The 23,124-nt window shown below is 45.0% G+C and overlaps 1 protein-coding gene across 13 annotated transcripts in view; it reads right to left on the reverse strand.

The window, feature by feature from the left end:
• The window catches only part of LOC119441640 (coiled-coil domain-containing protein AGAP005037-like), a 320,692-nt gene that overhangs the window by 97,486 nt on the left and 200,082 nt on the right, over positions 1-23,124 (reverse strand). For 10 of the 13 annotated variants that reach the window (XM_049661482.1, XM_049661481.1, XM_049661477.1 and 7 more), the window contains 6 exons: positions 16,993-17,191; positions 15,702-15,849; positions 14,394-14,529; positions 13,314-13,406; positions 5,875-5,985; positions 3,030-3,375 (listed from right to left, as the gene is read on the reverse strand). In XM_049661482.1, coding sequence (XP_049517439.1) covers positions 3,030-3,375; positions 5,875-5,985; positions 13,314-13,406; positions 14,394-14,529; positions 15,702-15,849; positions 16,993-17,191 — 1,033 coding nt within the window. The remainder of the gene's footprint in view (positions 1-3,029; positions 3,376-5,874; positions 5,986-13,313; positions 13,407-14,393; positions 14,530-15,701; positions 15,850-16,992; positions 17,192-23,124) is intronic. The other 3 variants (XM_049661479.1, XM_049661480.1, XM_049661483.1) reach the window with 3 other exon arrangements.

Raw genomic sequence — 23,124 nt, forward strand, 5'->3', positions numbered from 1 at the left:
GGCCCACTTCAAATTTTAAGTTGGCCTAGCCCCAAATTTAGGTTGGCTCACACCCAAATTTCATTTATAGGGAAAAATTCAGCTGGGCAGGCCATGTAATGCGTAGGGTGGATAACCGGCGGACCATTAGAGTTACAGAATGGATACCAAGAGAAAGGAAATGCAGTCGAGGACGGTAGAAAACTAGGTGGTGTGATTAAGTTAGGAAATTTGCAGGCGCAAGTTGGAATCAGCTAGCGCAAGACGGGTAATTGGAGATCGCAAGGAGAGGCCTTCGTCCTGCCGTGGTCATAAGTGTAGGCTGATGATGATTAGGTTGGCCTATGATTAGGTTGGCCTATTACACCTAAATTTAGGTTGGCCTATGCCCAAATTTCAAGTTGACCCACTCACAAATTTTAGTTAACCCACCCCTACATTTAGGTTGGCACACACCCAAATTTAAGTTGGCCACCCAAATTTAAGTTAGATCGCCCCCACATTTCATGTTGGCCCACCCTTAACTTTAAATTGGCCCACCCCAAACTTTAGTTGGTCCTCCCTGAAATATAAGTTGGCCCACGCCCAAAATTTAGTTGGGCCTCCTCCAAGGTCTAAGTTGGTCAAGCCTCAAGCCGGATCAGAAATTTCAAGTTGGCCCACCCCCAAATTTAAGTCGCCCGGATCCCAAATTTAAAGTTGGCCCACTCCCTAACTTCCATTGGCCAACTCCCAATTTTAAGTTGGCCCACCCCCAAATTTCAAGTTGGCCAAACCCTAAATTTAGATTGCCCCATACCCAAAAGGTGGCCCACCATTCCAAGTTGGCCAACCCCGAAACTTCCATTGGCCCGCCCCCAAATTTAAGTTGGCCCACCCACAAATTTAAAGTTAGCCCACCCCAACTTAAAGTTAGCCCACTGCCAGAATTCAAGTTGGCCCATTTATGTTGGCATACATAAATTTTTGTACACTGGCATCCAGTGGCGAGCATTGCAAGAAATTATTGAACCCCAGACATTATTGGCTTACAGATCAGCAATCTCAAACGATCATAAACTGATGAATGCCTCAAGTGCACTGCCAAATTTCGGAGGCCATGATACCAAGCATGAGCCAAGCAATCGCTGAGAACCATACTGATAACCTAATGAAGACGCAAACCACTTAACTGCGCATGTGCTACGGTTTTGAACGGTTACATTCGTGACATGTCTATCCAGCGTGTGCTGCAAACGCTATCATTGTATTCCAGCCGATAGTGCACATACTCGTATGGTAAGTGCTCAAACAAAGCACAGTGCACAGAGCAGCATGCTGTACACGCAGAACGAGAAAACGCGGGAGTTGGTGGTGGTAAAGCATGGTAGTGGTACAGTGTGTAGTAGTGGCTTCCCAAGGTATTACACCGTGGAATTAAGAGTGGCTAATAGAGGTGGGGCAGCTTGGCCCATTACCTACCACATGGCCAACAGCTCGTGGAAGTTTTGTGCTGCTCCAACAGATGAGCTATTAGCAGCGTCACGTGACACTCCCCCAGCCTTCATTCACCTAATCGCATACCCAACCCCCCGAACAGTTGAAGCCTGTTCTGTCGAGCTTAAGCCCGCGTGACTAGCTGCTGGTATGGTGGACAGCAGCAGCAACCATAGCACTCCTGGACTGAGCAGGCCCCTCGCTGGCATGACACGGAAGCAAAGAGAAGCAGAAGCTCTCGTAACTTGTGTCTTTCATCTCATTTAATAAATTTGTATTTCTTGATGCTTACCGATTTTCAGCACATCTTGAAGAACAATCGAGCTTCGAAATCAATATAACCCTTCCAAGAGTCACTAGAAACTAATTTTTTCTTTCAAATTGCAGCAACTTTTATTCTAATTTGTCTAGCAGTCACCTCTCATAAAAAAACATTTCTGCATTTTACATGTAGTATTTGAATGGGGAAAATGGAGTTGCCCTGGAGCTGGAGCTTCCACTTAAAGAAGCTTAATCCAGGTGTGGCTATTCTGTATTACAATGGCTACTTTTTGGAACTATTAGCCACATTAATTTTGGCTTCTCTGCAACTTTGACATGTGTCACTATCAAGTGCTATATAATACCGCCAGTAATACTCTTCTTGTATAGACAGTAATATTTTGCATACTAGCAAGCTTTAACCCTTTAAGCTACATGTGAAATAAATTAAGTTCATACGGAGGGCTTCGAATTAATTTTCAACGCCCAAGGTTCTTGGCATTTCGCCCCCATCAGAATGCAGCCTCAGCTACCTGGAATCGAGCCCCCAACCCTGTGCACAGCAACGCAAGGCATTCCACAGACTTACCGCAGCCAGTTAAACACCAAGGTAATCAGAGTATACGTCAATGAAGGGCATGCTACTCTATAAATGCCAATCTTAAAAGAAAATTTTTTGGGCCACTAATAACTCTTTCCTGCACCTGCTGCACATCTGACCAAGCTGTCCAGGAGAGCACGATTAATATGCCTCCAAATTTCGTTGAGATATATGCACGTCAAAAACGGGTCACTTAGTTATCCCTACGTAGATGAATGCGAAAGCATTGCGGCCAAGTCAGCAGAAGTGCAGTGACGTCCAGTGACACCACTGGCGGAGTCACGTGACTCGAGCGACACATCAACAGAAGCGCCGAAACGTGACTAACGGTGCTTGTCACAAAGTGCGCACAACGCAAGGTCATGGGTTCGACTCTCACCAAAGGTCGTGTTTGGAGTGCCTAAATTAAAACTGCCTTAATTAGCCATGTCTTAATTAACACCAATGGTTGCCGATGAGTGCCTTAATTAACTCCATTGTAATTAACTTTGCATTAATTACCACCAAAGGTCATGGGTTCGACTCCCACCAATGGTCCTGGGTTCGTAGCCTTTTCGGACCATGGCATGGTCACGCAATGCCGGACTTTCTGCCTCATTTGCCATATAATGCCTTCGCATTACAATTGCTTTGCTTTCACTTTGGTCTTTCATATGCGAGCAGGATATCCTATTGAATCAAGGCTCCCCATAAAATTGTGTGCACCCCTCACCGTGCTTCTTCATCGATGATGGGTGTGGCGCTGCCCGAGCGCGAGCCGTAAGCCGCCGCGGCGTCCCCGCCGTAGAAGGGCTCCTCGTAGGCCGAGTTGAAGGTTGCCGGCAAGGAGCGCGTGTGGTCCAGCCTGCGCTCGGGCGAGTATCCTGGGTCACCCCGGCCCCGGTCGTCGGCCGCAGGGTAGCCGGCCAGGTCATAGCGGCGTGGGGACGTGGGCGGTGGGTACGGGCCGGGTGGCGCACCGCCCGCCGGGAAAGGTGCGCCCACCACCGGCGGGTAGCCGGCTTCGGCCAGCAGGCCACCACCCCTGTCCGGAGACAGGGCGCGCGGCGGCGGGGGCACTGCGCGTGTGCACGCGTAACCAGTAACCGGGAGTAAGTCAAACAGCAATTCATCATCGTCATCATCATCAGCAGCAGCTGATTTTGTCCACTGCAGGACGAAGGCCACTCCCAACGATCTTTCAATTGTCATCCTTCTCATGTGCCAGCTGACCCTATGTTGTCTCTGCCAAATTCCTAATTTCATCACAGCACATAACTCATCTACGTGCTTCCCTTCTCTTGGCAGCCATTCTGTAACTCTGACCACCGGTTATATGCCCTACGCATTACGTGGCGTGCCTAACTTCATCACTTCCTTTTATAATGTCAGCTAGAATATCAGCTACTTCGTCAGCTCTTTAATACATACCACTGTCTTCCTGCCTTAACGTTACATCTGTACTTTTTCGTTCCATAGGTTGTTGCGCAGTGCTTAGCCTCTTCTCAGATGTCTGTTAATGTCTAAGTTCCTGCCCCGTATGTTAGTAGCAGTATAAGGTAATCATTGTACGTTTAGTTTTTTTCAAGCTCTTTCTTTTCAAGCAGCAATTCATACGCTCCAAAATCATCGTTAGCAGACTTAATTCGTAGGAACACGAAAACTGTTCTCCTGCAAGATTTCCTTACGAGAATTTATCCATCAAACAGACGTCCTTTCTAACTTCTTTAAACAACATTGAACAAACATTTCATCAAATAAATGTTAAGAAATTCCTTGATCTGTGGCATATTTTCTCGGTACATGTTCTAACAATGAGACCATTTTTTCATCACCTTACTAGAGTTTCCTAGAATAATTGTGGAGCACGCTATACTCCTATTCCTCACGGAATACTCCAAATGGTGGAGCCTGCACATGAGTTTTAGGGTTAATAATGAGTAATGATACATGTGTTGTGTTATTGTGATATATAAATAGTGTGGCAAAGTGATTATTTCTAAATATACCGACTAGTGTTTAAACTTTATTACAGTCGCACTGACAATTAAATTACACTTTACAATAAATTAAATATATCAGTGATAACTATAGATTTATAAACATATATGCCAAAAGTGCAAAAATAATGATCTGTTGGAGCTAAAAAATTATGGCCACAGAAGGTAAAAATTTGCAAGGCAGTTGCACTCGAACGTTCAGGTAAAAAATCTTGAAGCTGACAATTTATTTACTCAAGATGTTATACATTTCCTTTACGCTGATACCAGAGTACAGTAATGCTGATCTAACTTTTCGTTTGTCTGTCTGCTTGTGGCGAGGCACTATTATCTCTCCCTCTTTTCCGTCATACACGCCTTCCCATTTGGCGCAAGAGGCCGCTGACGATTTCCTGAAGAGGCCGGTTTTTTGGCGCCCTCTACAGACATTGTGCCCAATCTTGGTTCGCGCACCAGGCATTGCAACCCGCTCACACCAGCTCTGTGACATCATCGCGCATGAGGTGATGCACAATTTTGAACATTCACAATTTCCTTCGTGCAGTGCCCTAAGTAGGTTAACTAATGTTCGTGACCTGCTGCAATGTAATAGAGACGTAACTGGCACCTCTGCAAGACCGCCCTGATGCAAAGGGCACGCTACACCCGAAGGTTTGATAGATTGTCAAGTGTAAGCACGCCCCAAACTATGTAAAACTGAAGTTATGGGCGAACAGTATACACGAGTCATAACGGCGCCCTTTCATGCCTGCAGGTTACTTTGTCCCAAACACACTGGACTGACCATTGGCTGTGTCATGCTGAATGAGCACGTTCACGTCAAATCACTGATGTAGGCAGCATTATGTCGAGCGATTTGCGAGGGAGAGCACATCTGGAACTCCAAATGACTCCGCTTCTGACGCGGAATAGTTTAGATGTCCGCTTACTGATTACGCAATGCAGAACAGCTAGTAGATTTTGTCCTGCGCTACATCTTACGTGTGGTACTGTAATTGCATAATGGAAAAAAAGAAAATACGCAAATGAAAACTTGAGGTATAGCGTGCAAAGGCACGCAGGACGCCTGTATCTTTAGCCCCGCCCCTCTGTAATGCTTCATTGTAAGCCCTGAGGATACTATAAATAAATAAATAAATAAATAAATAAATAAATAAATAAATAAATAAAGGAGACGAAGACACACGAAAACACAACACAGCTCTGTCTTCTCCTCTGCTGTCCGGCGCGCCTTTTTGCGCTATACTTCAATAACAAAGTGCCAACTAACCCACCAGTCTTTTCTTTTGCAAAAAAATTTTTTTAAAATAAATAAGAAGGAATGAAAGAAAAGGAAGGAACAAAGGATTGCAGGAGTATGACTTGCGTTCCAATAGTAACACTGATCGTACCATTACTACAGTACCGGAACTGCCGGTAGAGAGGGACCACAGTGAAGTTAAAATGCCCTTGGACGCCGAACGCAATTCGTGCACACTTGGCTACAACAGTCGTACAGACTCCGGGCATCACAGATACTGAAGGCAGCGCGTGCAAACATGCAGGGCAGGCAGGCGTCACACAGAGACTGGCTCGCACCTGGCCTCGGCAGAGGGGACCTCGGGGAGGTGAGGGGAGAGGCGACCTGCAGGGGCGGCGGTGGCTGTCCGTAGAACCGCTGCGGCTTGGCCGGCGCCGATCCCGGCGGGCCTGCGCCGCCCACCGCTCTCACTTGTACAACACACAGGCACACACACATAACAGAGGAGGATGACTACGTATACTATATGCACACTTAGACAACGAGAATGGTGTTGGTGAAGTCTCTGGGTGCGTATTAATGTTGCTAAGGAGAGACACAGGGCAGAAGGGTGAACGAGAAGACGGAACAAGGAGGTCAGGTTGGTACTGTCAATAGGGAGTTTTAGTATAGTGGAAAACGCTTACGTTAGCATTAGCATGCGACGTAATGCTAACGCAAAGAAAGGCTGCACTGCGCGGTACAAGGTAGTGTTTTAGAATAGCGGAACGGGGCAAGACGCTAACGCTAATGCAAATACACTTGGGCGCCATCTCGAGGCGGATACAGCAAACATGAGCAAACCCTCTCGTTAAGCCTACTCCATCGCTAATCGAGAACATATATCGAAAACAACGTCCATTTGTCACCTGTGCACCGCTGTTGAAGCATCATCACACAAATCTAAAGCAAACATGAGCATTAGTGGGGAACGAATGAACCGAACAGTGCAGGCCGACGATTCCATAGATCCGAAGTGGACGGCTCTCACTTCAACAGGCACCGCCATCTTGCCCTACGCATGGAATGCCTTGCTTGCATTAGTGTTGAACGCTGTATTCCGGAAATAGCGTACGTACGTAAGAAATCTGGCTACGTTTACGTTCTGCGCATGCACAGTTTTCAGCACGCAAAGCTGACGCTAATGCTAAATCCTTGCGTTTGCTGTTTTCCACTATACTAAAGCTCCCTAATGTTATAGAGATTAGCGTGTCCATAAATGCATTGAGCTTTGCAGATTAGTGAAGACGTAGGCATGAGCAGCCGTACTTTTAGCCACCGTAGTGGCCAATTGGTGGCGCACATTATCGAACAGAGTTTAATCAGCAAGCACACCGGGCTAATGCAGAAACCGGCCATCGTCTACTAACTAAATTATTTATTAAATTAAATTATGGGGTTTTACGTGCCAAAACCACGGTCTGATTATGAGGCACGTCGTAGTGGGGGACTCCGGAATAATTTCGACCATCTGGGGTTCTTTAACGTGGACCTAAATCTAAGTACACGGGTGTTTTCGCATTTCGGCCCCCTCGAAATGCGGCCGCCGTGGCGGCGATTCAATCGCACGACATTGTGCTTAGCAGCCCAACACCATAGACACTAAGCTACCACGGCGGGTGATCGTCTACTAAACTGCTGATGTAAAGTGTCAGCAGCAACGTAGTCGTTCACTTGCAGCCGTTCTTTTTTTTTCTTCCACGAGGACATTCATGCAAAATGAAAACGTGTCAATATACACTGTAAAAAAAGTTACACCCTTTAAAGTGAATAAGGGTGTGCATCGACCTGTAATTCACACCTTTGCACGTAAAAAAGTTGCAAGGATATGAATTATAGACCGATATACACCCTTATTCACTTCAAATGGTGGAACTAATTTTACAGTGTATAACGCATTCTGGTGGGACCAAGGGCCACAACATGTCCCTACCAGTGTTGTTGCTGCTGTCCACGTATTTTCCGATATTTCTCAAGATTGATATGTCTACGGAGAAGCTTAAACTCTATATATGCTCTTGACTGCCTTAAAGGCCAGATGGTACCACACTGCAGAAAGTAGATGACGGATAGCAGTGGCTTCAAAGTTGTCGCTACTTAGATTTCTTCAAACAGCTTATCCAGGGATTTCAGTTACGGCATGCCACTGCCGCTCCACACATCCCGCTGATATACTGTTCCTGCCAAACGCCGGCTGTGCGTGAGTCGCATGCCACACGAGCACGCTCACTTATGGCACCTGGCAGGAACGGCAGTGGTATTCGGTGACAACCTAAGAAAGCAATACGAGCTCCGCCACAGTACAGCATTGCATTTGGCCCCTGCACCTCTGAACTCCAGTTTATTTCTCGTGGGACGTCGACTTTGAAGAAAGTTCGCCGCCGCCTCAAGACGTCATAGAAGTGAGGGAATGCAATCGGCTGGCTCATTTATACAAATTATCTGAGCTGGACAGCGGAGTACTCGCCTCTGCATTCTTACGTTGTCATCAACTTGGGTAAAAATGCAGCAGAAAATGTTCTGTCCTGACCACAGAAATCCCTTGTGGTATTGAAGCATGAGATCGCAGGCCAAAATGTCCTAGCTACAGCACATCCTGTTAATTGTCGCTAAAGTGCTGTCGTTACTACAAGGCTACGTATGTTGTCACGTGTTGTAACACGACCGTGTAAGTCTGAGGTATAATAAAGATTTGATGAAGAGGGATCCAAATAAACAGTGTAAATATTAAAAATAAAGAGAGCAGCCCAAGCCAGCTGCTTAACTGGCTACCTTTTTCTGTTTTGCTACTATGAACCACTGCTGATACAGTGTTGCAACTCGGGACGCGCCGACAGATGAAACGTTAGAAAGCTTTGCTTCTCGCCGGAATTCCTGTCACACTATAAAAAATTTCTGTTGACGGCAGCAATTCGCATTCGTCGCATTTCGCGACAGATTGAGGTAGTATGTATATAATTAAGTGGATAGCAGTAGGGCGTCTCTACAGCGTGCCAAAACTTTCCATGTTTTGAATCACAGCGTGGACGACGGTACAAAATAGATGGAAAAGGGGAAAAATAAATCAGAAATGCTAAAAGCAACGGTCTTGCTTTTAATGCGCAAGGAAGTGATGACGGTGTCGCGACATTCAAAATTAACCCTTTAATTGCTCTGATCAGCTAACAGACTCGATACAGGTAGAAGAGACTGTTTAAACTGTCATTGTTGGGATGAAGGGACAATGACTTACACTTGCCTCGTGGTTTTAGCTTCACTGGACATCCTTCATGTGCGGCAGTTTACGTTTTATCGCAATACGCCCATATAGCTTGCATAAACTGCTGTACTGTGAAAAAAATAAGATGAAAAAACAAAGAAACAGAAACTTTATAAAGCAAAGCAGGGAAATTGCTACGGCATGCTTTACTCTGATACATGCCGTGTTCGGTTATTTGCTCTTCATGCGCTGTGCACAAAGCAGGAATTATGAGCAAGATGCTGTATGCGTTTTTATATCCAACATACAGTGCGTGAAAAGTGCACGTACTCCTAGGACTGTCTTAGCTTAATCACGTTTTCCTCGATGTGAGTCAAAGATGATGCAGACACAAAAAAACTAAAAATAAGGGAAGGACACAACACGACATCAAAAGCACGCCAGAACGATGGCAAAATAACGACAAAAGGAAAGCGCAGGCATATCAGAAAGGCGCACGACAAGACAATACATTCAGTCAAGTTTCACAACAAAAGCAGGATGCACTGACGATGGAGCTCACCGATGGTGGACGTCAGAGCTAAAAATATCCGTCCACACTGCTGCCTAAAGTGTCTGTCCTGTCGGTTTAGAAAGCCCTGCTTACGGGCACAGGCGACCACGCGAACACGTATGCTGTATCGTTAGTTACAGTACGAAGAACTTAGAGGCTGCTGATATAATGTAAACATTGTTTGATTCACAGCACGCCATACAAAAGTGTGGTAGTTTGTATTCCAGTGTTTCTGATGCTGTATACACTTTTAAACATGAAATGCTTTTAGCTCCCGTTGTCGGCGACCTTCAAGTGACCTTGAGCCAAAAACCAGAGCCGTTACCTGGGCATCATTGCGAGAACAAAACGAGATCATCAGGGCAACCAGTTAAAAGTTGAGAGAATGCTGTCTCTGGCCCCCAGTCCTTTATACAGGGCCACATTACATGTGCTAGTTACAGCCCAAACAAGTTACAAAAAATATTTCTTCCGAGTTCTTCCTCATGTTTGTTAATAATATCACTCAAGCTGTAACTTCAGTATGCTGAAGTTTTATTTGTCAATTCCAACAGTGATGTTCAAGAGGCAGGTACAGGGCACCACACACTTGGTTGTCATCTTTTGGTGCTGAGACAGTGTTGCCTGTGCTCTTTTCAACGCCAGCAGCCCGTGAGTTCCGCGGCGCACGTATTGCAGTGCCTCGAGAGATGGCGCCATGCTGCACGGCGCCTCCTTGAGGCGCTTTCCTTCTTCTAGCTGGGCAGTGGGCTCTATCTCCCTAGCGCCTTTCGCTGCCTGTCGTGCCGCTTTCAGCCGGTTTTCTTCTAGTTCAGCAGCGTCCATATGGACCAGTGCACAGTATGGGGTGCTGCAATGTGGTGCGTTGTGGTGCGGTGGGGTGTGCCTTTGCGAACATGCACTACACCGGTTTTAAGATTGTGGCTAGTATATCATCTCCAACTAATCTGCTTTGCCGGTAGCCATTTTATGCTTACATCTACTCTCGATTATGGGAGAGCCAGTAATATTTTTTTCTGGAATCCGTCTATAACTACACAACAACTTTCATGTTTTGCATCCACACTGGATGTTCATGGCGTGAACACTGGTACAATTTTCATTCGTACTACATACCAGCATTTTTGATCACGCCATACCAGTATACATTGAATTGTTTTACGAAGAAAGATGAAGCTCTTCAGACCGTTGTTAATGAAAGCTTTTCTCGCATGTTGTTCTATCGTGACCTGTTTTCTGTGCCTTTTGTGTGACTGCCGTAAATTAGGAAATGAGATAGAAGGCGGCGACAAGTTATGCTCTGCTACAACGGGTTGTTGGGAAACAGGCAAACCAATGGTGCTCCATTTTCTTAAGCAGCCCAACGCCGAAGGACGCGAGTTTATAACCAGAGTTTGTAAATCAGTAATAAATCTTTTTTATAGTCCTGTCAATTTTTTTTCGAGCTCGATGTTCGTGCTGCTTAAAAGTGAATGGCAAATCACAATCACTTGATGCAACAAGTGCAGTTTTCATGCACTCTATCCAGACGCAAAACCACTACAGCCAGCCCAACCAAACTCATGTACAAATTAAGCCAAAACTATGCTCACTGAATTAAGCTCGACCTCTTCCCCAACTACCCCATAAGAGTCCAACAGCAGTGTCATATTTGGTCGAGGCTGTCGTTGTGTTCGGTCCTCCCAGTGGCACGAGCAGACAATTGGTGAATGTCAAGTTTGTGTAATGCCCTGCTTTCAAGCTTTCAGCAAACAAATTCTCGCTTGAAAAGCTAAGAGCGACCCGAATAAGTCGAATGGGTCGAAGAAGCTGTCAAGCCCTGCCACGTCTGTTGGACACTCAATCTTCAATGTGAGACAATAAACAGGATGCCGTGCTTCCCACTGATTACGTGAACGGCATCCCATCCGTCACTGCAACAAAAGTGTGCCTGAGCGTGGTTCTATAACAGGTTTGTCCAAAGCAATTAGTCAGTTTTAAGCCTTGCAGGAGGATGTCACTTGCAGGAGAATGTCACCGCATATTAACTTTATGAAAAGCGGCAAACGGCGTGCTCGTTTAATTTCTCCCTTCCTTTTTTCTGCATTTTCTTTTATACGTTTAAGGTAAATAAAAACGCGATGCTGGATTGAACAGTGATGTAGTGCGGTTTCTTGATGAACTGCCAGAACAATTGTGATTGCGCTGACATATAGCGTGTACAGAAAAGCGCTCTACTTTGATGCCGTTAGGCACATTGCTCCAAAAGACAGTTCTAGGTGACTACACAACTGATATCTCCTATCTTGCACGACACGCACAACACTTTCATTTTCCTTTTTTTTAAGTAATTAGGCTTAACTCGGATTAGGTGGATAGGTTGGAAGCACTTGCTTTCGATACTACATCATTTCAGTACAACAAGTGTGAAGACACTATGAGTGACGATAATTCTATGCAAAAAAAAAGATGACAGAACGGTAAATAAACATATGCAAGGATAAGGTGAAAGATAACCAAAACTGGTAAAGGAAGTGCACGGTACAGGAGTACCATATGGGAGTAGTAAGCGCTTCGAGTTTCTGATAGAAAGATATTGAGATTATCAGCAGATGTTTCAGAAAGCATCCCGTGCCGGCAAAAAAATAGAAGCTCGAGATGTGCCTTTCAGCTGACTTGACTGAGTGCATTAAACGACATTATTAACAATTACACTGCGAGCTATGCTTTTTGAAAGGCCGAAGAAAGTATGAGAAACTTGATTTCGCCGATGATGCAAACCTTAATCCTTGCAATTTTACATGCGCGAACCCACAAATGGCACTGTTTAGATATTGATTTCCTGCGTAGTTGTTAGCGATCGTAAGACTGCTCTACTAAATTTGTTTGAAAGGCTATAGTCGGGGATGGCGGGAATTGTGTATTGCTGTGTTTACGCGTCATTTGGGTACACTCAGTATATTTGCAATATGTGCTTGCTGCAAACGAATAGGGAGCTGAAAAAAGAAAAACAATATCAAAGTGAATGCATGAGGAGTGGCAGCAGCAAAGGTGCCACCGTTTCAACAAATAGACGTCTCTTCCCCTCTTCGTTTTTCTTTCTTTCTTTTTTTTCGGTCTAAAGCATTCGGTATAAAGTGCACTATACACTTGTGAAAAATGCACGCCACACAGCATGTTACGTGTTCTTTGTACAGCGTCTGTTTTTTGCGCCATGAGAAATAATTTATAGTATATCCTACCCAATCGCCCAGCAACAAGCCCCTTTGAAACCCTTTTGGAGAGCAAAGTATATACATGCTTCACTCGGGTCAGCGCTTTAAGAGTTCTGATGTACGCTGACAATGCGAAGCAACAAATGAGGAAGTCTGTAGTGTTGAAGCTGCAAAACTCCAGTACTATCGGAAGGACATGCTTAGATAAATAAACTAGCGGGACAACTAGCATGTCCGTAGGCTAACCACCTTTTAATCACTGCTTTTGAGTCTGACAACACAATTCAAGTACTTCTGTGACTCTGATCCAATATGATGGCGAGGCGACGGGGGCTTTGTCAAAAGCTGTCACTACCCTTCGGGGCAGTGCTCACACAGAGTATGAAAAATCAGTTATGCAGAATACCGCAAGGTGGAGGAAGTATCATGACAGGGGAAAATTGTCACCCACCCGAATGTAGCACGAAGTACAAAGGGAACCCATACGGGTTTCTCAGGAGAGTGTTTTTTTCTCCGGATTCCGGACCAGGACGGAATTTTTTCTCAACTGCGAAGCGTTCTTCTCTGAGAAACCCATATGGGTTTCCTTTGTACTTCGTGCTACATTCGGGTGGATGCAAATTTTCCTCTTTCAAGCTCATATAGAGGCCTGGTTTGCATGGTACGGCAGCTCGTGCTGGGGCAACGTGTTTATGCGTAAGTACAGGCGTGGGACCAGTGAAAACAAATATGGCGGCAAAGCAGTGCGAAGTGAGGACATTGTGCTGTAGACGAGGAGGAAAGCCCACTGACCGGCGGCGGTCACGAGCAGGCCAGGCTGCCTCTTTTCCGGACTCAGCGCCACCGACGAGTAGGTCATTCCTCGGGGAAGGGTTTGCGAGTAGCCTGCGCAGTGGCGGCAGCAGAGAGAGAAGAAGACGTACGGTCACGTCGGGCAAGCCAAGGCAGTGCACGAAAGCGATCAGAAAGAAGGTGTGCAAGGAAGGGGAGGGAATGCAGCGTGGCCGTGATGTGGGGAAGATGCCAACAGAGCGGACAAGCAGCCTTCGAAGCACCTTGGTGCACTCGTTTGAAATAGGAATGCGAATATAAAAGTATGCAGACAATGGCTGTTGTATGACTGGTGTACTGTGTGGGACACATATATTACAAAGCTTCGCACCGTTGAAAATATCAGCACTCGTGTCAAGTTTAAAAAGAGCATCAGCAGTGTGAATCACGGCATGACGGTGGGAATCGTGTATTTTTACGAAGCACGCAGAGACTAAAACACCGCTAAACAGCAGCTACGGCATAGCGTATTTTCACAAGGATGTAGCCGCATTCAAAAACGACCACACTTGATGACCACCGAAGTTCACAGCTTGGCACCGATATTATGCCGGTTTCACACGACCACTTTGGATGGTGACCAAGCCCGATCCGGATCGAAATTCTCGACTATGATTGGCTCCCTTGCACAGCTTGCGCAGTGGAGCCAAGCACAACCGAGAAATTCGCTTCGCATCGAGCTTGATCGCGATCAAAAGTGCGCCGTGTGACACCCGTATTAGATGGTATGTTTCGGCAGATTTTTCAGCATTGCGGTGCAATGTGGATTCAGTTACTCCTCCTTGGGGCATGTTCAGTTTAGTGAGTGTCCAAATGTGTGCATCCGGGACACACATTGAGTCATGGAGTAGTTTCTTGCAACTACAGGTGGCCACAAAGTTTTCTTCAACTCGAACTAAAGTTTCATTACTTTCTTCAGTCCACTGCTTCATACTTCAATTGTAACTAATAGCTCGTGTGCTGCATCAAATATAAAATAAAGAAAAGAGGGGGAATAGACTGTCTGGACGAATTTGAGGGGTTTGGTGCCACGGAACTGACCTGGGCTCGGCTTGGGCCTCTCCTGCGGGGCGGGTGAGAAGGGGCGAATGGTTGCGCCGTGCGGAAGCGTCTGGGTTCGGCCCTGTGGTGGGTAGGCCGGCACTCCGTAGTAGCCCGCTCCTTGAGACTTGCCCCCCTAGGCGGACAGAAAGGGACGAACAGGAATGACATAAGTCTATCTGATGGCGCGGCATAGGAATGTGAGATGGCAATAAGTAAGACCAGGCCCCTTCGTCATTCGTGTCTTCTGCAAGTCTTTCAGTCCAGTGACCTTGAAAACCTCATCCTAGCTACACTTATACTAGTTGAGCTTCGCCGTTTTCAGCAGTCCGCTACAGCTGCTTTGAGAGCGTCATCCTCACTGGCATGACATTTAAGCATACCGGGAACTGAACACAGTGCTGACGAAGGGCCTACTAATGCAACAATGCTACATGAAACCTTTGCTCGAAGTTCAAAAGCTAGAGCTTTATCAATATTTCTCGTCTAACTTGACTGCCCCCTATGGTAACTGTTGTAATGATGGCGCAAGCACTCTGCAGGCAGACAAGCACGTATGCTCCGGTTAACGACACAGTAATGGCACTCGGACTATTGTGGTTATCACCTAGTGCAGGTCATGTGCCTTAGTAAATGCGAGCTTCGCTCATTGGCGGAAATAGTTAGTCATACGTAATGGGAATTTATGAGCTCCCCCATTGAAGTATCAGGTTCTGTTTATTGTGTTTTTTTTATGTTATGCCAATATAGTTTGCTTCTATCACTAGTTAAACAGTCTTTGTAGGGGCACAAGAAAGTAGTATTGGATCACTTTATGCTGGTAATGTTTAAAAAGCTTATTTTCGTTCATTGTGGGGGGGGTGGGGGGACAAGTCATAGCTGGAGAAAATGGAGGTCAAGTATTCTCTCTTTTTCTGTTTAATTTCACGCCGAAACCTTGATGCCGCGTATATCAACTTCACAGGTATCAATGTGGTTTTCGATAGTTGGGCCGCTTTGGTGCCGTAAAAATTCTCGAAACTTGCTATGTTAAGTCCGTGGCTCTTTTATAATGTAATACGCATATGCTATTTTTTCCCGACAAACTGTAAACTGTAGGTCCGAGTAAACATTGTTGAAATCTATGAGATCATGGCAAGCTACTGCAGATACTTGAAGGCAGCATCGCCACCCGGTTTGTGGCTTAATTAATTATACCTCATTAGTGCCTCTTTAAGCTTTCCTGTATAATTGTGGGTAATCGGTGCCGTTTAATGCGTCAGGGTGTAATAGTAAACCTGCAGATGGCTTGACGGTGCCAGAAATTACCTTGGCCCTGTGGATGTGTTGATTCTGGTATTCCGAGTCGAATTCTGGCTCCGAAAAGTAGCTCATGTCCTGGTCGTACGTGCTGTAGACACCCCCGTCGTTGACATCTTGCTCGTATATGCGTATCACTGATCGATCCCGGATGTCCCTGTGGCATGGGGGAGAAAGCAGTCACGTATGGCTACAGTGAAAAGAAGACAAGTGTTTTGTGCTTTAAATGCTGCACTCGAGAGAGACCTCAAAAGCAAATGCCCAAGAATATTGGTATTTCGTGTATGCGAAACTTGGGATGTGATGTCCCTGTGTTTCTTCTAATTATTGTTTTTGTATGACCAATATGAGCACAACTATCATCTCAGCAAAAAGAAGTAGCTGGCACGACATATAGGCACCAATCTCTCCATAAATAGCCTACAGTTATAAAAAAAAAACAAAAAATGTGCGATTATAACAAATGACAAGTGATGTGACAAAACGCCCTGTATATAGATTAAACTATAGTTAAAGTCTTAAACGAGATTGCATGGTCTTACGGAGTCTGAAATACGGTGGGAAAATTAACTTGTTTGAGAATGTTTACTTTTCTCAGAGAACAGAACGCAAGCCAACGCCGGAATATCCTGAGCTTAACCACAAAGAAAACGAAGGCTACGAATACGATAGAAAGCCAAGATGGCAACGAGAAACCATACTTTGAGATTTTTTTTAGCGCCTAATTTGATCACCACTTAACGCCAATATGAAACATGTACCAAACGTCACTCAACGACATCAATCCAAACAGTAAAGACAGGTTACACAGATAAGAAAGACAGTAATGAAGTGCAGAAAACACCTGTGTCCTTAGATTTAGGTGCACGTTAAAGAACCCCAGAGGGTCCAAATTAATCCAGAGTCCCCCACTACGACGTGCCTCATAATCAGACGGTGGTTTTTGGTACGTAAAACCCCATAACCTAATTTTTTTTAGTAATGAAGTGAGTGAGCATGTTCACTTTTCTCACGAACAGTGCTTTCAGGAAAGCACGAAACGCGCTGTTTGGGTACTGAAGGTTCGCCCGCAAGTGACCCTAACTGATCTGCAAAGCTCACATATTTACATATTACATAATCACGTATAAATGCTGATACGATAGATATTAAACAAAAGCTCTTATGCCAGTCGCTCGGACTGTCTAGCGTATAGGGAACAACGTCACAGCCGCTGCGAATCCATTCCTCGCATCATGCCCAAGTTTGTCCCACGAAAGTGACACGTGCTTCCACGACATACGAAGCGGCGCTCGCTCACCTGAGGTCCTCGAGCTCGTAAAACATATCCTTGGAGGGGTCGTGTATGTAGATGCGTATGTGCGGTGAATCGAGATACTCCATGGTGAGCTGCTTGGGGAAGGAACGCACGAACAGCGCCTTCACCGTGTCGATCGACGTGATCTCGTTCGGCAGCAAGGCCCGCTTCGTCTCGCTCCGGTACTGAAGGAAAACCAGGCCTGCGCAGAGTAAATGTTTTTTTGACCTGCGCATGCATCATTCACCCTCCACGAAGTAACTCGCAGCGGGATGTACAGTCGCCCACAAAATCTTACGAAACACGAGATCTCAGAGAAGGCAGAATATCTACGCAGCCTCATAATGCAGCCTAGTATTCGCATTTACAGCCTCTACCAGTATATGCCAACAACATTGTGATGTTCGGTTTTACTGACTGCTGTTACAGGCTGTTCGGAAATTGAATGTTTTCCGAGATCCCGTGGTCCGTAAACTTTTGTGGTTGACCGTACGTATCTAAAAGCTTATGAGATCGGCAAAGACATCCCAAGGACACATTTATTTGCACCGGTGATTTCACTGCTGCATTTTACTATCGTTTTGTGCGGATCCATTGCAACGTACTCATTTCCACAGTGAAATCTGAAGATCAGTGTATACGTGCTTAAAGACGTAATACTTTCTGATGGTGGGACAAAAAAAAAATAGCCGGCGGCTTATAAGTGCAAGATATCTTCGTGTGATGCCAGTAAGACGAAAGACTCCATTCAGCAACATGGTCAGTATACAATGTGAGTTAAACGAATCCAAACACGCAGTTACTTGTAATAGACGACTTACGTGTATATTTCACTGTTGGACTTGAACTGGGCGCTATCTTTTACCGTTGTTATGGAACCACACTATACCATGTATGTTTATTTGGCTTGCACTGACGTGGTCGCAGTCGCCATCTTAACCCTTTATTGACGAGACATAGAAAACAAAAAAAAATATTTTCTATCTATATCCCCAAAACACATCAAGAATAGGCATAATCAACACAAAGAAAAACTATGTTGCGGAAATTTTTTCAGTAATAGGGGCAAAACTCCAGGCAGGAAACTGAAAATGGGCTTCACCCCAAGCCACCTAAGGCTTCATTTTTAATTTGTATAGACAGCTCTCATGATATGTGAACCATAGGTGTACGTTTCGTTTGCTTTACATCAGATGTGTGACCGCACCGCAGTTGGACATCTTGCATCGGCCTGTCTCCTCCGACCTCGCTTTCAAAAGACAGTGAATCGCGAGCCCAACGTCTTTCTCGTCCGTGTTGCTGCTCTAAACCTACAAATGACGCTTGCTGCCTGTCATTCAGTCTTGGCCGAAGACATGTAGCCGATAACTTCGTACTCAATACTGAAACTCGGCAAGAAAAAAATTGTTTGCCTTTCTGGTATGTCGCCTGTAGGCAACACTTGTCAATAAAGGGTTAAAGAACCATTACCTGGATGCTTTAGTCCAATCCACTTGCATACATCGGGGGTCGAATGCACAAAGCTTTTCGTTCGTAATTGACTGCCATTGGCAGGCTGCCTTTGATAATGATATGTCCGTCATTCCGACTGACAGGCTCGAACAGCTCTAGTGCAAGTACTTTTTTTGTAAATACAGGCCCTCATCTACGATAGTTCTGTAGAAGCTGTGCATCATCACCCTGTGCAGTATATGCGACGTCGTATGGAAGCCAGCTGTGGGGTTATTTTCTTTCAACAAGGCGGTGCAAGTGTATCCGTCGCAATTTATTCAAAAAGTGCAACAATGCGCAGTGACGATGCACGCAATAACCTTTTTTGTTTTTTTACGTCATTACACTGCTTCAGACATACCTGTTAATGCTACAATATGACTGATAAATTCATGAATATTGATGAATTAAATGCACATACCGGTTCAAATCCTGAGACACAACACAACACAAAATGTAAAAAAAATAATAGCCTAAATCGCTATACAACCCCACTTATCAAGAATATTTATCTAATCCTTGCTAAAAAAGGTTATTTGTGTATTCATTTCCAGTAGAAAGCGATGAATAGATGCACCTATGACGTTGAAAAGATCTGCTCCTGTGCTGAATTCCCCACGTCAGTCAATGTCAAACCCAGCAGTGGCAGCGCACTTCAGATATTGAAAACATCATGCGATGTAAAAAATCTTACCGATACAGAACCCGCTGTGTTGCTTAGTGGCTATGGTGTTGGGCTGCTAAGCACGAGGTCGCGAGATCGAACCCCAGCCACGGCTGCCGCATTTTGATGGGAGCGAAATGCAAAACAGCAGTGTATAGTGCCGTCCACTGCTGTGTAGAGCACGCGAGCGGCCGGCTTTGCTCTGCAGGGCGATACCTGGCGGCAGTTGCTGGGTCCGTGATAGTGTGCCCAGGAGCATGTGCGTCCTAATAGACATCTAGAACTGCTTTTGAGGAGTGGCGACGTTGAAAAGTGCCTTTGTTTACCCAAATCTGCACTCAGCCTGAGGGCACTTGCGGCAACGCAATTGCCATGCATAGAATGAAGCCTATGGGCTGATAACACACGTAGGCCTTTTGCAACAAATGAAGTGCGCTCATGGTCTGTTCGAGATAAAAAAGGCGCTCACGAACATCACCTCTCGTTAAATGCAATATTCGCAAGTTTGCATGTTTATTAGGCCACGCATGCTCCAGAGCACGCTATTTTGGACCCAGCAACTTCCGCCAGGTGTCACCCCGCAGAGCAAAGACGGCAGTTCGTGCGCTCTACACAGCAGTGGACGGCACTGTACTTAGATTTAGGTGCACTTTAAAGAACTCCAGGTCGTCCAAATTATTCCGGAGCACCTCAATATGGCGTGCCACATAATTAGATTATGATATTGGCACGTAAAACCCCATAATTTGTTACATATAGAGAAGGGCCTGTGGTCGACGTATAATGCAATAAATAAACGTGGCGGATATGTATGGTTCACGCACAAGATATGTTCACACTGAAGTCATATTGTAATGTACAAGTACAATCAGAGCTATAAGCTACCATATGAATTACGGCCACTCAGCAGTGCCTCCTCGAAATGTACATTTTTCCCCCAAACATTAGGAGGACAACACACGACACATATTGAGAAATTTTGCACTTTCGTTAGTGTTAATGTTAGTGTTAGTGAGCAGATTTAAAAACTGAATCACTAACAACCAATTTGGAGGACGCTTAAGCTTCGCTTTTAAGCGTGGAACGCAATAGCATTCGATGATTCCTGACTGCTTCTCAATGATCCCGACGGCTGCAGCTTATGCAACCATAATGGTTACTGGCAAACACTGGCGGTGAACGCTATGCACATAGGCGAGCTTTCTAGTAGAAATGCAGCCTCTTGCGTGGGCCGATCCCGGAGATAGTGCAAAACCGCGCCAAAGAAATTTTATCATTTTTTTCAGGTTCTCGTGTTTGTTTCGCACTTTTCATATTTCAGTCTGAGAAGATTTCACATAAAAAGCATGCGCTGTGCGTGTTTTGTTTAATGACATTTGTTTGTGGACTTTCATTCTCAAAATTCCAAGGAAGAGCTTTGTCAAGAATGTGAGAAAAGGTATGAGCAACATTATGATAGAATGGTGTCGCAATATAACCAGCATATATCGCACGTCATATATGAAGGTGTGGCATATGCATATACCTAAATATATTCGGAGGGCCTGCATGGTTAGGAATGATTTTCTCCGCCACCCGCCGACATCGCACGCCGGTTGCCGACGCCGGATTTTCTGCGACACAGGGCTATCATGTTAATAGTTATGATGAACAGTGCAGTATTTACATAGGCCCGTGGTTGTGTAATGTCTTCCTAAACTAAGTTATAGTGCACACAAGTATGAAATTTACGCAAACTGAACACGTGGGTATTAGTGAACGCGCACTATACTCTGTTTCCCAGATTGCTCGCAGCGCTGTGGTTGTTAGAGATACTTTTGCTACAGTGGCTGCGTTCGCACCAACAAGTGGCCCCGCTTTTTTTTTGCGAGCAAATATGTGAACGGTGTTCTTTATTTAGATTTATTATCAAAAAAAAAAAAACACTGATCCTAAAAAATGTAAGAACCATGCTTTACGATTGCTGATATGTTGTTTTCGATCATTTTGTTTTTAGCTGTTATTTTTTTTTTCAGGGGTTTTGTACGTGCAGTGCAGCTAGGCTGGCCAACTGATGCACATGTTTAGTGGTGTTGCGTAGTAATCTCACATCCTTGTCAATATTCAAACGCCATGGCAAAAATTTCACGTGAAGCACATTTTCAATATGTTAATCAAAAATGAAAAAAAGAAAGGTTGTTCAGGACATGGCGTTGAAACCATGCACTTCTTATTCAGAACTTGGGGTGTAAACCACATAATGCGCAGAGTGATACATTTTGAAGACCGAACTTCTGGCGTATCTTTTACAGCGTTATATGTTAACTATTAAACGAAGTATAATTTATCAACAAAATCAGCTGTAAGTAGTGATGCTGTTTCGTGTTTGGGGCACCGGATTGACATTTTTCTCGACATTGACATTTCTAGAGCTGGGACACCTTGAAAATTGCAGGACGCTTAAGCTTCGCCTTTAAGAGTAGAACGCGATATCGTTATCGGGACCTGTTCACAACGTATCGTTCACATATGGCAAGTAGGCTTCATGCACTGCAACACTGAACGTGGGAAAGCCAGCTTACAAAGACCAAGCTTACACCAATCCCCTTAAAGTCGGCTTCACTTTTAAACAGAAATGCATTGCTGGAAATACGTTTTTTTGAGGGGCAATATAAGTTGTCTTATATTAAAACATGAAGGCCCTCGCATATCTTTTTATTATTTTATTAATTGTTTGCTATTGCCCCGACGCGCGCACGTGTCCAGAACGAATTAGCAGGCAAAGTCCCAATTTCACCTGCCTAGGATGCGAGCGCCATCTGGATATCATTTCGCAAGTGAAATACCAGGGACAAGAAAGAGAGAGAGAGAGAAAGGAACAAAGAGAGAAAGTCACCACGAAGGTCAGAGAAAGAAAGAGAATAGAAGAGAAAGATAGAGAGAGAGAAAGAAAGATAAAGAGAGAAAAGAGAGAGAAAGAAAAAGAGTAAGAAAATCACCACGAAGGTCAGATACACACAAGTTTCGCTTACCCCCATTTTTCGACAGGGGAAGGGCTGGTAATTTTTTGCGATATCACATCAGAATTTGTTACTAAAGCATACGTATCTAGTGGCTCTCTGTGTTAGACAGTTAATTACGTGAAATGTCAACACTCTACCACAGTCAGATCGCTAATTTTAGAGAAGAAAGAGCGAGAAGGCCTTACGCTCACCATGCGTCGGTTTCAATCACACATTTTCGTTTTCTGCGTTTGCTCCCTTTACATTCATGAGTAAAAGGTGTATAGCGGTATAACTATAACCAAGACATGTCGTGAAGATTTATTCCCACGAAAGCTTCACTTGGCGCAGCCATGAATCTTTCAGGCCAGTTGCATGTTCAACACAAGCCGAACCTTCCACATCCCTGCATTCTCATAATATCGCGGTGGCTTTTAAGAAACACGCGCATAGAAAGCGGCGCCAGATTTTTCTATGAGTTACTGTAAAGAGCAGTATTGAGTGACACTTCACAGAATCCCCTTCTTAATGGTACCATGGTATATAAAAAACGAAAACCCGTGATGAGCATTTTGCAGTCGAAAATGCCCGTGGAAGTGAGCTCGAAAGCACGTGTCACTCTAAAGCTGCGATTGCTGTGAACGTTTCCAAGCCCGTATTTCACGCTATGCACTCCACCATCAATCAAGACTGCATGACCACCGCAGGGTGAAAGTTCCAAGCATCCACGGCCTTGTGTAGAAATGCTAACTGTTCAAAAACGTAGCTCCCGCGGCATAACGTTAGCGTCATGAAAGTCAATACACAGAGCGCAGCTAGCGACCCCGCCCCGCGAAGATGAAAGCGCTGGTCAGCCTCCAATCTCCTTCCTCTTCCTTTTCTCATAAATATTAAATTTGTACATTCCGTACAGCAGCGGGTGCGAAAAAAGAAAAGAAAAAAGAACAAGTACGAGTTTTAGGTCCGTCGACGAAAACTGAATATGCGATGACATGTCAA

The sequence above is a fragment of the Dermacentor silvarum genome, chromosome 2 (genome assembly GCF_013339745.2).
Source record: "Dermacentor silvarum isolate Dsil-2018 chromosome 2, BIME_Dsil_1.4, whole genome shotgun sequence".
NCBI lineage: Eukaryota > Metazoa > Arthropoda > Arachnida > Ixodida > Ixodidae > Dermacentor > Dermacentor silvarum.